The following is a 13,582-nucleotide window of genomic DNA, read 5'->3' on the forward strand; positions in this document are numbered from 1 at the left end:
AGATGATCTCCGTCGCTCCCGCGGCCGCGCCCCACGTGGTGCCGCCGTTAAACACCGTGCACCATTCATTGCAGCGCCGCGCGGGGCCGCGCTGGCCAAGCCCCCCCGCGCACGCCATTGGCCGAGCGCCGCTCCGCCCGCCAATGAGCGCCGGCCACGCTCCGACCGCAGGAAACCGCACATGGAAAGTCACGATTGGCAGCGACGGCTGAAGGCCCCGCCTTTCAAAGCTCTCCATTGGCTGCGTGTTTGGCGTGGTGCGCTGCTATTGGGCCGAGTGGCGAGGCCCCCCCCACCCTGGGGTTGATAAGCCGGAGGGGGAGGGCCGCGGCCGCTCCAGCGGGATCGGCGGCGGTGTGGGACGGGCTCGGGAGCGCGGGGCGGCGGCGCCGGGGGCTCTTCTCTTGTGACTGCGGCCGCCATGAAGTCAGTCTGGGGGCTCGCTCTGGCGTGTATGCTGCTCCTGGCCGGTAAGCGCCTGCGGGTTTCTAGAAGGTTCTGGCGGAGGGGTGTCCGGGTCCCGGCCAGCAGGCCCCCCCCCACCCTCACCCGCCTTCCCCCACTGTTTGCTGGGGTGAGGGGGACGGAGGCCGCCGAGGGGAGATGGGGCCTCCGGCGGGACCCCTCAGTCTGCTCCGCTGGGAGAGGAAGAGATGTTCGGGCCTTCGTCTGCCCTGCCAGGGCCTGGCCCTCTCCGGGGATGGGGCGGCGGGGGAAGGGGGCCGAGCGGCTCATGCGCCGTCACGGGCGGGGGCGGAGGGTGGGAGGGGGCCTCCCCCCGCCCGTCTCCCGTGTCTCCGGTTGAGCTGAACTCCCCTAGGGAGGGGACTCGAGGGGCAGCGCTGAGCCTGGAGGCGTAGGGAGGGGTAAGCGAAGAAGTTGGGCAGTGCATAGTGTGGAGTTCGGGCTCAGAACGCTGCTTTCCTTGTTTTTCCAGTGTCGGTCAGAGCCGATGAGGTGGATGTAGATGGGACCGTGGAAGATGACTTGGGCAAAAGCAGAGAAGGGTCTCGAACGGATGATGAAGTTGTTCAGAGGTTGGTACCTGGGGCGTTCTGCTTTTGGAAGGGTCAATTTGAGCACCAGTAATGCCTCAGAAATAAGGGGTGAATGCTGTTCAAAAAAGAGCTCCAGTCAGCTGGGAGAAATAAAACATTCCTGTCAAGACTGTTTTCTCAACGAGCTTGACAACTTAGAGAAGTTCAACTTTTTCTCGAATATTGATAACTGTTAATTTGGGTGTACTTGTGCATGTCATAAATCCTGTCAGTTTAGTCCCTGTGGATGAAATAGCTCTATGCCCATGAAATGCCTCACCCCTATGAGGTGCACCACAGGCTGAGGATTGCAGTAGCTTTAAGACTATCACTACTATTCTCTGAATTCTTTATTTAAAAAGTCTCACTTGCAAGTTTGAATTTTCACTCAAGTTTTTGGATTATGGTAATGTGGTTGAGGATTGCCACTCTTGCACTTGACTCATGTGATCATGTAATTTTGTGCTGCATCAGTGATTAAGTGTTATTGCTGCTGCTTTGTGATAAAATTAAATTGGTTTTGCTGTTGGTGGATGAGACTCCTTGATAGGTTTTTCTCTGTCTTAACAGAGAGGAAGAAGCTATCCAACTAGACGGCCTAAATGCATCCCAGATCAAAGAAATTAGAGAAAAATCTGAGAAGTTTGCATTTCAAGCAGAAGTTAACAGAATGATGAAGCTAATTATCAATTCTTTATATAAAAACAAAGAGGTTTGTGCCTTCATCTTCATATCATGTTAGAATTTTGAGAGGTGTGTGTCTGTTTTGCCCCTTGTTATTCCTGACTACTGGTTTCTATTTCAGATTTTCCTGCGGGAACTTATTTCAAATGCATCAGATGCTTTAGATAAGATACGGTTGATATCATTAACTGATGAAAATGCTCTTGCTGGCAATGAGGAACTTACAGTCAAAATCAAGGTAAGAAGGATAAGATGCAAACATACCTTATAAAGAAGTGATGGAGGAATGTAAAAATACACTGCATCATTGAATTTCTCTTTTTGGCTTAATACTGATGCAAGTACAAACTAGGACCACATGAGGACCCTTGCAACAAAGACTCGTCCTCTTTTAACAGTAATGATATGTTTCTGGTTTTATAAAGAGCAGCTGATGTATTGGATTACTTTGAAGGAAGGTGTTCCTCATTTCTGTAGTTACTGCAGATTCAGTTTATTGTAGCTAGGCATGTTTGATTAGCTACTGTGTACCACTTATTTGTGGCATGTATTAAGATTGACAGTGAAGTCAAACTGCATTTTTGTCTTTATTTTTTTTCAGTGTGATAAAGAGAAGAACATGCTTCATGTTACAGACACGGGTATTGGCATGACAAAGGAGGAGTTAGTTAAAAACCTGGGTACCATTGCAAAGTCTGGTACAAGTGAATTCTTAAACAAGATGACTGAAATGCAGGATGATAGCCAGTCAACATCTGAGTTAATTGGCCAGTTTGGTGTTGGCTTTTATTCTGCTTTCTTAGTAGCAGACAGAGTTATTGTCACATCAAAACACAACAATGATACTCAGCATATCTGGGAGTCAGATTCAAATGAATTCTCTGTGATCAATGACCCAAGAGGAAACACCTTAGGACGTGGCACAACCATAACGTAAGTATTAAGTTTCTTCAGTCTTAAAAAGGTTGTGTGGGTACACTTTGCTTACTGGAATATGTGAGTGACTTTAGCTTTGTGACTGATTTACTTCTTCTAATACAGTTTTATTCAGTTTAATAGAAATATGCAAAATACAAACTGCATCCAGAAAGAAATGTAGTTCATGTTCTGTTAGATGAACTAACAAAACTATGAATGTCTTGACAACTATCAGCAAGTAATTCCAGACAGTTCAGCTGCCTTCAGGCTCATTCAGTCACTCAAAACAATTCTGGCCTGCCAAGACTTATACAGGGGTTGTAGAGCTTTCCTTGGAATCTGGCTGCTGTTTATATATCAGTGAGGCTGGTCTGATGCAAATTTCAAAATGGAGGTAATTTGCTGGTCCTAGTCTCATTGCTTTCATGAGCAGGTAAATTTATTTGGTCTGGATTTAGAGGATGTTTTTCTGGAGGAGACACTCGGTGTAAAAAAGTTGATCTTGGTGCTTTATGAGTGTGCATTAAGACCCTGATAAGTACCAATATGATGTTTTCATTCAAACTTTTGAATATTGTGTTCTGCCTCAGCCAGTGAAAACAATTGCTGGTTGAGTAAGAATTGTGTTTTTTAAGAGATACTTGGAGCTGAACTAATAAAAAAAGCTCACTTGCATAAATCTGAATTGCTACAGCTTCAGCAAAAATCACAGGTTGTTCTGAGTTGGGACCTACAAGGATCATTAAGTCCAACTCTTAAGTGAATGATCCCATCCATATGTGGATCAATCCTCACTCTTGGTTATTAGCACCATGCTCTGGCTCAGTTGGTCAATCTCAGAGGCGTAAGAAATGTATATTCTGCTGTAAAACGGTCAAATACTTGTCTAGCACTTTAAAAGATTTGGTTTTGTGGATTTTGTTTTTCTTTAGCCTTGTCTTGAAGGAGGAAGCATCTGATTACCTTGAGCTGGACACTGTTAAAAATCTAGTGAAGAAATATTCCCAGTTCATAAACTTCCCCATATATGTGTGGAGCAGCAAGGTAAGTGTATTTAACTGAGCATTGTTCAGTATAAGGTTTGGTTAGGATCTTCATGGCCAGATGTTTCATGAAAGCTGAGGGCCTGCCATAGAGCTGTTTCTTGTCCAATTTCTAAAACACTTCTGTTCCTGACTCTTCTGGCTACTAATTCACTATGTTGTTTTGGTTTTTTGTTACTGGTCTATTTCTAAAATCACAAACTTCAAAGGAACTTGGATTTATTTGACTCAATGAACTTTACCAAAGAAAAAACATTGCTAATTACTAATAAGGATCTTTGTTCCACTGGATTTGGTAGATGGAAGCTTCGTTAAGTTTTCAAGCAGAGCCATAGTTACCCTTCTAAAAGAAACGGGGCAGTATCTTAGATTTTAGGCCTGTTGTGATGTTTTCTTGGTGTAGCACCAACTTGAAATCCACCAAGTCTCTGATAAGCATTATGTGTAAAGCACTGAGAAACTTAAATATGAGTGTGGTGATCTCCCAGTATATTGAAGGAAAGTAAGTATTAATGAAAAACCAACTGAAAAATACTACCTGTAGAAAAGTTTGCTACAGGCAAACAGCAGAAATCAGGCTACTGCTGTGAAAGATTATATTGTTTGAGGGGATACTACAACATGCCTGGTAGGAAGTCAAGGTGTTCAAATCCCCACTTGTGGTTCTCTCTTTAGACAGAGACTGTTGAAGAACCCATTGAAGAGGAGGAAGCAAAGGAGAAGGAAGAAGAAACGGATGATGAAGCTGCAGTTGAAGAAGAGGAGGAAGAAAAGAAACCAAAAACTAAGAAGGTAAGTTTTGTTAACCTTGGGGTCCTGTAACTCGTGTCAGATAGCAATTTTCCTAGGTAGTCTTGCAGAGGTGCATTTCAGTGTTGTGTGCTTTCAAGGAGCAAATCCTCTTAAAGTGAAATGGTAGGAGAGAAGGTTTTAAATGAAACCAGCTAGGTGGAAGTCAGGCAGGTGATTGGCAGTAGCCTTGTGAAGCTGTGGTCACAGCTAATTATAAGTACTTGCATGAACCGCTTGAAATGGTAGCGGAATTCTGTAATCTGATACTGTTCACAAGTTTAAATTTAACATACTCTGCGGGGAAGATTTTTCCAGAGTGGCATTAGAACATAAATGCTGGTGCTTAGTGAATGTGTTAAATGAACATGGAACACACTACACTGTAGACTGAAGTTTTGTTCCTATGCGTTACACTAGTGTGTATACTTAAAATGAGAATGTCCAGGTCATTGCATAAGTCTGTAAATGAGAGCATGTTTGGATTTTTACATGCTATTTTTTGTTTTGGCTGCGGTGGAGTGCCTTTAATTGGCCTGACCTGAAGTAAAGAATGTGTCTTTTTAATACTATTGTGTTTATTTACCTAGGTTGAAAAGACTGTCTGGGATTGGGAGCTCATGAATGACATAAAACCAATCTGGCAGAGACCATCTAAAGAAGTTGAGGAAGATGAATACAAAGCTTTTTACAAAACCTTTTCCAAGGTAAGCTCTGGGCCTCAATTCCAAAGCAAGAGGCTTGCTATAGTATCTCTTGCTATGTGAATAAAACCAAGTGCTTATAAGATGGGCTATTTCAGAAGAATTAATTAGTTGTTGTCAGTAGATGGAACTGCAGAGAGCTTGGAAGGTATAACACCTCAGTAAGGAATTCATCTCTTTTCCAAAAGAAGCTACTGCCATCCAAGTGTTGATTAGTCTAGATTTGGAAAGTATTATGTTGCAGCTCATGTGGAGCTTGCTGATGTGTTTAAATGTTACAGGGAAATTTTATTTAGTCTGAGGGTTGTAGTGTTTGTTGCATATGGTGGAAGAAAGAGTGAGACAGTTTCCTAGAAGTGTTGTCTTTGTATCATACAGTGTAATGTGTTACTCGAAAGTATCTTAACTGTGGTGTGATGATAACTATTGGTTATTTTCCTGTTAACCTTTTAGTGACTGGCTTGTTAAAATCCAGCAAAACTTAGGAGGTCTTCAGGAAAGTTACGTAGGAAAGTTATTTTTACATGAGTAACTCTGCTCTTGGAACTTAAACTTCTGTCTAGCAAAGCATAGCTATGTGGATTCGTTGTAAAATAATTGCACTTATTTGCCAAACTCGCTGTTATTATTGGAAACGTATTAACTCACTGGTATTTTCCCCATGTCAGTTGAAAGTGTTCTCTCTTCACAGGAACATGATGACCCGATGGCATACATCCACTTCACTGCTGAAGGAGAAGTAACTTTCAAATCCATCTTGTTTGTTCCTAATTCTGCTCCACGTGGACTGTTTGATGAATATGGATCCAAAAAAAGTGATTTCATTAAGGTAGGACAGAAAAGTGTGTGGGTATGGTTTTGTGGAAGAGAAAAATAGCCTAAAGTAACTTGGGTGCTCTCTGCTCTTGTAATTTAGCTGTACGTTCGAAGAGTGTTCATCACTGATGACTTCCATGACATGATGCCCAAGTATCTTAACTTCGTTAAGGGTGTTGTAAGTATTAGAAATATTACTTTAATTTACTTTTTAGCTTCAAATACTGCCAGATATACTTAAAATCTTGTTTCTCAATTAGGTGGATTCTGATGATCTTCCTTTGAATGTGTCCCGTGAAACACTTCAGCAGCATAAATTGTTAAAGGTAAGCACATAACAGCAGGAAGGTTTAGGAGACTTAATAGCTTGATGAATTTTGTTGCATGGCTCTGAAATTAATGTAAAGGAAACTCAGTTATTGCTGTTTACAGATTACTTGTCTACTTCAGATCAGGGATACAAAGTGGAATTTGTATTGAAGTGAGGTTGCATTGAGGGCTATTCAAAATACTTATTGTTGTAACTCAGTATTGCTGCTTTTTTTTTAGGTGATCAGAAAGAAACTTGTTCGCAAAACTCTTGATATGATCAAGAAAATTGCAGAGGAAAAATACAATGACACATTCTGGAAAGAATTTGGTACTAATGTGAAGCTTGGTGTTATTGAGGATCACTCCAATCGTACCCGGCTCGCTAAACTTCTGCGCTTCCAGTCTTCACATCATGAAAGTAACCTCACAAGCCTTGATCAGTATGTGGAAAGAATGAAAGAGAAGCAAGACAAAATCTATTTCATGGCTGGTGCCAGCAGAAAGGAGGTGTGTAAGAGTGAAAGAAAGAGGGAAGAAGTACAGTATATTATAGCCTCTAGTTTTAGTACCATAGAGGTTGGGAATTGCGTATTTACTGTAAATGTGGAGACTGCATGCTTATGTTACTACTGCAGTTCAGTTTTTCTGGTACCAGTATTTGCCAGATAGTTGTACAGATTTTTGTAACTGCTGCTACAAATGCAATTAAACTGACATTTTAAATGTTTTCATCCTAGGCTGAGTCCTCACCATTTGTTGAGCGTCTGCTGAAAAAGGGCTATGAAGTGATCTATCTGACTGAACCTGTAGATGAATACTGTATTCAGGCTTTGCCAGAGTTCGATGGCAAGAGGTTTCAGAATGTAGCAAAAGAAGGAGTTAAGTTTGAAGAAAGTGAAAAGTCTAAAGAGAGTCGGGAAGCCTTGGAAAAGGAATTTGAGCCCCTCTTAAACTGGATGAAAGACAAAGCTCTCAAAGACAAGGTAAAACATTGTGTTATATGTAGTGATTATTTTTATTTGTCCTACTTGATACAGCATACCTTGCAGATTATTTGAGCACAGACTTGACAGTAGCTTCTCTGTCTTTATGGGTGAACCTTTAGGGATAACATCTTTATTCAGGAAGATAATGAATTAGAACATCACCTTAGACATTTTTCAGAGATTCTTGAATTGACAGGGAAATGCAGAGTTAGTTAGTTTAGTAAGTATAAGCTATTAGCTCTGTGAACTAACGTTAGGGTGTTTTGGGTTTGGTTTTTTTTCCCCTACAGATCGAGAAAGCTGTGCTATCTCAACGTTTAACCCAATCTCCATGTGCTCTTGTGGCTAGTCAGTATGGATGGTCTGGTAACATGGAAAGAATCATGAAGGCTCAAGCTTACCAGACTGGGAAGGATATATCTACAAAGTAAGCTTCAAGTTCCAGCAGCAGACATGAAATTGCTTGGTGTGCCCATAACAAAGGCTTCTGCCTGGTTCAGATGATCATGGGTGTTTTTAAGGTCATTTCACAACCAAGTTAAGTCTCCATTATAGCCTTAAGTTGTTATTTTCAAGCCCAGTATGTAAAAGTGCCTGCTGAGCAAGACTCATCAGTGGCATTTGGTATCTGCCATTTGTCCATGGGTGTTTTTAAGGTCATTTTACAACCAAGTTAGTCTCCATTATAGCCTTAAATTGTTATTTTCAAGCCCAGTATGTAAAAGTGCCTGCTGAGCAAGACTCATCAGTGGCATTTGGTATCTGCCATTTGTTGGCAAAAGATTAACTTAGTAACTTGAATGCTTTTTATAGTTGCACCAGTATTAAAGGAGGGGGGGATTTCACTTGTTACTGTGACTGTAACCAGTGCAAGTAGATCTAAAGATATCATTGGGTCCTGTACTTTGAAACTTAGTACTTAGTACTGTAATTTCTCTTTTCAGTTATTATGCCAGCCAAAAGAAGACATTTGAAATTAACCCCAGGCATCCACTGATCAAGGACATGCTGAGGAGAGTCAAGGTAAATAAATAACAGTAATGGAAGTTTGACTGACTTGGCTGTATACAACCTGCTTTAACAGGTCTCTCTTGATTTTTCTGGTGCTCTTCCATGTTAGGAAAATGAAGATGACAAAACTGTTTCAGATCTTGCAGTGGTATTGTTTGAAACTGCGACTCTGAGATCAGGATATATGTTGCCAGACACTAAGGAATATGGAGACAGAATAGAAAGGATGCTTCGTTTGAGTTTGAACATTGACCTGGATGCCAAGGTTAGTTTGTCTTCCACTTGGAGTGATAATTGACCTACTGTTGCTCCCTCTTAAAAAAGTGCAGCTGCTTCATTCACTTCCATAAAATAAAATGTATCCAGCTTCCTGCAGTTAAGTGGGCCACCCACTTCACCCACTTCACCCATGGGTCTGTACTTAAAACTCATGTTCTCCCTTCCATGCTCTTCTTTGTAGCTGTTTGAGATTCTGCTATTTCATTATGCTTCTTCAGCATATTCCTGTCCTTAATTAAGTGCTGGCTCTACAGGAGTAAACTGGGCACACAGGCCTTTGGCTCCTGTCTCTCTAATGGAGAAATTCCTAAGTGGGTACAAGTAATACATGTTCTCATAACGCTGTGCAGGAACTTCTGCTGGCTGTTTTGCTCGAGTGGAGCAGTGCTAAACTGATTTTACTTTTTCCTTCAGGTAGCTGGTGGCAAATGTTAGGAAATAATAGTGAATACTTCAGTAGCCTGTATTTAGCTAGTGCACAACTAGTTAAACAACCTAAGCAAGTAAAGTAAATTGCTTGTGACCTTTGTGTACAGGTGGATGAGGAACCTGAAGAGCCTGAAGACGCAGCTGAGGAGGCAGAGCAGGATGAAGAGGAAATGGATGCTGATGCTGAGGACAGTGAAACACAGAAGGTAGGGTCTCAAGTTTGATGCTTTCTTGCCAGTATTTATGTGCAACTTCACCTGTGGGTGCTACCTGGCAATAAAGTTCACTTTGCCTTTCATGACAGTAGATTTTATTGTCAGGTGTTCCAGGTTTTTCTTGGAGGGGGAAAAAAAACAGCAGTACAAATTTATTATTAAACTATATTGTGAAAAGATGACACTGAGGTATGTTCAAAGCTGGAGCTGAGTTAAGCTTTAGAGATTGTAACAGTGCCTGTGGCAAGAAAATGGCAACAAATCCTCTAGTGAAGACAATTATCCATGGTATTTCCACAGCTTGTGGGCAAAAACATGAACAATTGTAATTGTGTAATTTTAAATGCTTACAATACAGGCTTGGAACAACACTGCAGACAACACCATTGCTTCTGAACAGTTCACCTGTCATGTGAAGTCAGCCTTCACTTAGCTCATGTCTGCAGTTTTAACTATGTCTTGATGATATGCTGAACTCTTCTAATACCATAGCTTCTTGATAATACTAACTTGTAAAGTTGCTATGAGGTTCCAGCTGGGCCTGCTTTCTTGGCTTGCTTTTGGAAGAGACCTGCAAGATGATATCCTGTGACTAGTGCAAATATATAGCTTATAGCAATGTAATTTCCTACTGTTATATGTCAGATTAGGTAAAAATAAATTTGAGAAACGGTATTTATTGTACTATACCTACTTAATTTTGATGCCATTATATACACAGCAGTATAATATAATGACAGTAATATAAATTTCTGTTCTTCTAGGGCAGTTCTTAAAACCTTTTTCCACTTTCCAAAAGTAATATTCTGATTCTCTTTTTTGTCTTCACAGGAATCCACAGATGTGAAAGATGAACTGTAAACTGCACTCAACTACTGTCTTGCATTGGGGGGTTAAGAGGGAATGTGAATTAGATTGTTTTGGTTTTTTCCACTGTAAAATGTTGACAGAGGGTATGGGGTTTTAAGGGTAAAGGAGTTGGTTTGTTTTTTTTTTTTTAAGTTCACTTTTCTAAAAACATTCCTCATGAATGTAAATTTGTATTATTTAACTGACTTGGTGTAAAATCTTGTCATGTACAAAATAAAATGTTCCCAAACACCACCAACTCTAAATTTATACATAGCAAGCTCATCTTGTGGGCTGGCAGAAAGAAGCGAAGGTATGGTCCTGCGTGTTTGGGTCCTCTGTGCAAACAGGCTGTTTGTTGGCAATCCTTGGACCTTCCTCTGCTGACACAGCCACACCTACTTGCAGCATCTGCCTGTGGCTGGGATTTACATTTACAAACGTGCTGTGCTGCTTAGCCTGGTAGCTGAGAGCTGTGTACTGAACTTGCTAATTAAAATAAGACTTGGAGTTAGTTATCTCCTGGCAAGCCTGACAAAGAGGAGATGGGGCATTAAAAAACGGCATTGGAAATGAAGCTGACAGCTTGTGCTGGACCCTGTGACTTGACTCCTTAGGACAGGCAGCAGAAGCTTTACAGATGAGAGGGAGAAAAACATTTCCTTTCACTAACTGTGTGGACAGCCAGCACCAGAACTGTCTCACTACCTATGAGCGGGTACCATCCTCCATGGCACTTGGAAACACCTTTGACTTTTGTAGCTACAGCAGTTCTGTTTTCTACAAGATTTTTTAAAGATGGAAGTTCTTTTCACATATTCCTGATGCTGTTACTCCTAAATGTTTTCATTCTTGTTCTTGGTCTCTTACGGCAAAGCACTGTAGTTACTTAATGTTACTGAAGCTAAACCTGGTTAGTTTTAGACGGGTTGAGCTTCCATTTATGTTAGCTTTATGTAGTGGTTGGATGAAGCACTACATTTTCTAACTAGTGCCTCTACTTGAAAACATCTTCACAGACTCTGCAGAAAGCGTTTACAGTAAGGATTTTATTTTCTTTTTGCCTTCCCCTGTGGAAGAAGGACATAGGAGTGGTGCTTCTGCACAATGATTCTACTTAAGAACCAATCTTTTCTGTTTTGTTAACAGAACTTCTGTGAAGTTACAAGTTTCTGCAGTCTGAAGCAAAATAAGCTTTCTTACTAGGTGAGGGCAGTAAACACTGACGTGAAGCACTTGCTTTCCATTTACTAGGCTTCTATATTGTCCAAAATGTGCCATGCATGAGTGTGGTTGTGTTAGGATTTTAGAGCTGGATTGAAGTCTGAGATGTCAAGGAAAGGAAGCCTAGTTTGGGGGGTTCTTGAGGGAGTCTGGGGCGGCTCTGGTTTCTGCTCACTGCAGTGGTATCTTAAGAGAAGAGCCTTTTGTTACTGGCCCAGGCTGAGTGGTCTAGCACAAGTCTCAGCAGCTGGCACTGTCAGCTTTAGCAGCAGCCTTTGCTACTAAGTTACTAAACAGGGCAAAAAGGGAATATCCCCTTACTTTGTGCTCTGTAGCAATAAACCTCCTAAAGATCACTTATTTTCAGTGATACACTCAGAAATGTATCATTACTACCCACACCTCTCTATTTGACCTCTGAGTAACGAAGGTTGCTCCCACCTCCTGTGTTGTTCTGAAGTTTAATTTGTTTGCCTAACAAGAGGAAGGGGAAGGGTGGCCTCCTCCAGTATTCTTAGTCTGTAAGTTACTTGTAGATTTAAGCAAACCTAGTTCTGTTGTATAGCTGAAGCCTTCAATGCTTTGGTTGGTTTGAGGGTGACAAAACTGATTAAATTTCAGAAATAATAAAGAGCATACTTGAGTTATGCTTTCTGCCTCTTCATATACTTCAGCGGAGAGTATCATGTGCAACATAGCTGTGGTCCAGCGGCTTTCTCTACACCCTGCTGTGACAAGTGTTTGCTATTAATAAGCACAAAATGCACTTGTAAGTTTCCCTTTTATTTTTGTCAGCTCTGAAGCAAAATGGTGGCAGTAGTGGAAGTGTCTCTCAGCACTGTTTCTTTCAGTGCTGCAGTTATGCTGATTCTGGTGCTGTCACCTCTGCTGTTAAAACTTGGTGCATTGTCAGCTTTGCTATTCCTAGATGGGCACTACTGAGGACATTTCCCTCAGTGCTGGAAAAGGCAGAGCTCCCTGTTGCTCAGTTTCTAGTAGCAGCAAGATACACTCAGAAGTCTAAGCCTAATTAGTAGAAGCTTCCCTCTGCAGCCTTTAGATCTGAAAAAACTTTAGAAAATAAGAGAGAAATGCATCTTGCATGTCAGAAATCAACAACATAAGAGGTGATAATCTGACAAAGTGTGAGTAACAGTGCAAGGGCTGGTGAATGCTGGCTTGTTAAAGGGATCATCAAAACCTGCTGTTCATGCCCCAGTTAGAACAGAAACAAAATACTGCTGAACTGTCCCATTTTCTCTTCAATAAACTTCATCTTCTGCTGAAGTAGAAGGTTGCCAATCTCAGCTTTGTTTAGGTGCAGTAAAGGAAAAAGTCTTTTCACCAGAAGTTGATCTATTAAGACTTTTTCATTGATAGATTTTGTTTGGACTTAACATCTGTGTTTTACCAGAGCCTCTCTCTCACTGCCTGCTGTCATTAATAAAGATGCCTGACAGAAAGGATGTGATCTAGTTATATAAAAAGTGCACACACGGGCACACAAGGGCAGGAGAGGAGTTCATCCCACCAGCTGTAAAACTTGGTGAGAGCAGACACACATGCATAAGAACCATAATAAACCTTTCTTCCTAGGAAAACCACTCCAGCTTACGTAGGCATAAATGAAATAGCTTCATAGTCAGAACTGATGTAAATGTAGCACTTTCTGTGATCATTTCTGGATCCTTCTGCTTCTACAAGACTTCCAAGTACCCTGGCAGTAGGAATTAGGGAGCTTTTTGTTTCCTTACTAGGTAATGTGTCAGACTGTGTTTTTACAAGTTAAACTGAAGTGTCAACTGAGGATGAAGCCTGTGCTTTGTCCTGGCACTTTTTTCAAGTAAAACAATCCCAACCTTCCCAAGCTCTGCACTGTACCATTCAAAACTGGGTTGTTGAGCCAGCTTCACAGGATGGTGACTGAATCTTCAAGTTCCTGGTGCGAGAGTGTTGTGATTCCATTTCCAGACTGAATCTTCAAGTTCCTGGTGCTAGAGTGTTGTGATTCCATTTCCAGACTGAAAGGTAAACCTGCACTTTCTGTTTCAGAGTTTTGCATATTTACAGCTATCAAAAGCAGATGAAGATGCCCAAATGGAGCACAAACAAATCTGATTTCAGTGTAATCTGTATATATTTGCCCCATATTAACTGAGATGACCAAGCTGTAAGATTCCAGCCTTAGAGTGGACCAAAGCAGATTTCCTGTCAGTGATACACTGTGTCATGGTTTGATGCCTTATTCTGTAGGATACTTAAAATGTAATCCAGATTTATGACCTC

The 13,582-nt window shown here is 41.4% G+C and overlaps 1 protein-coding gene across 1 annotated transcript; it reads left to right on the forward strand.

Annotated features, from left to right (window-relative positions):
* The first annotated feature begins 312 nt into the window (after positions 1-312).
* On the forward strand, positions 313-10,327 carry HSP90B1 (heat shock protein 90 beta family member 1). Its single transcript, XM_041426829.1, has 18 exons — positions 313-470; positions 938-1,037; positions 1,608-1,749; positions 1,843-1,959; positions 2,323-2,654; positions 3,572-3,683; positions 4,358-4,474; positions 5,062-5,178; positions 5,867-6,004; positions 6,092-6,169; positions 6,252-6,317; positions 6,541-6,810; positions 7,041-7,286; positions 7,580-7,716; positions 8,234-8,312; positions 8,410-8,565; positions 9,116-9,214; positions 10,055-10,327. Exons 1-18 carry the CDS (start codon positions 422-424, stop codon positions 10,082-10,084), a joined length of 2,385 nt encoding a protein of 794 aa, XP_041282763.1. The 5' UTR covers positions 313-421; the 3' UTR covers positions 10,085-10,327.
* Positions 10,328-13,582: the final 3,255 nt, after the last annotated feature.

The sequence above is a fragment of the Onychostruthus taczanowskii genome, unplaced genomic scaffold (assembly GCF_017590055.1).
Source record: "Onychostruthus taczanowskii isolate IOZ18803 unplaced genomic scaffold, ASM1759005v1 scaffold95, whole genome shotgun sequence".
Classification (NCBI taxonomy): domain Eukaryota; kingdom Metazoa; phylum Chordata; class Aves; order Passeriformes; family Passeridae; genus Onychostruthus; species Onychostruthus taczanowskii.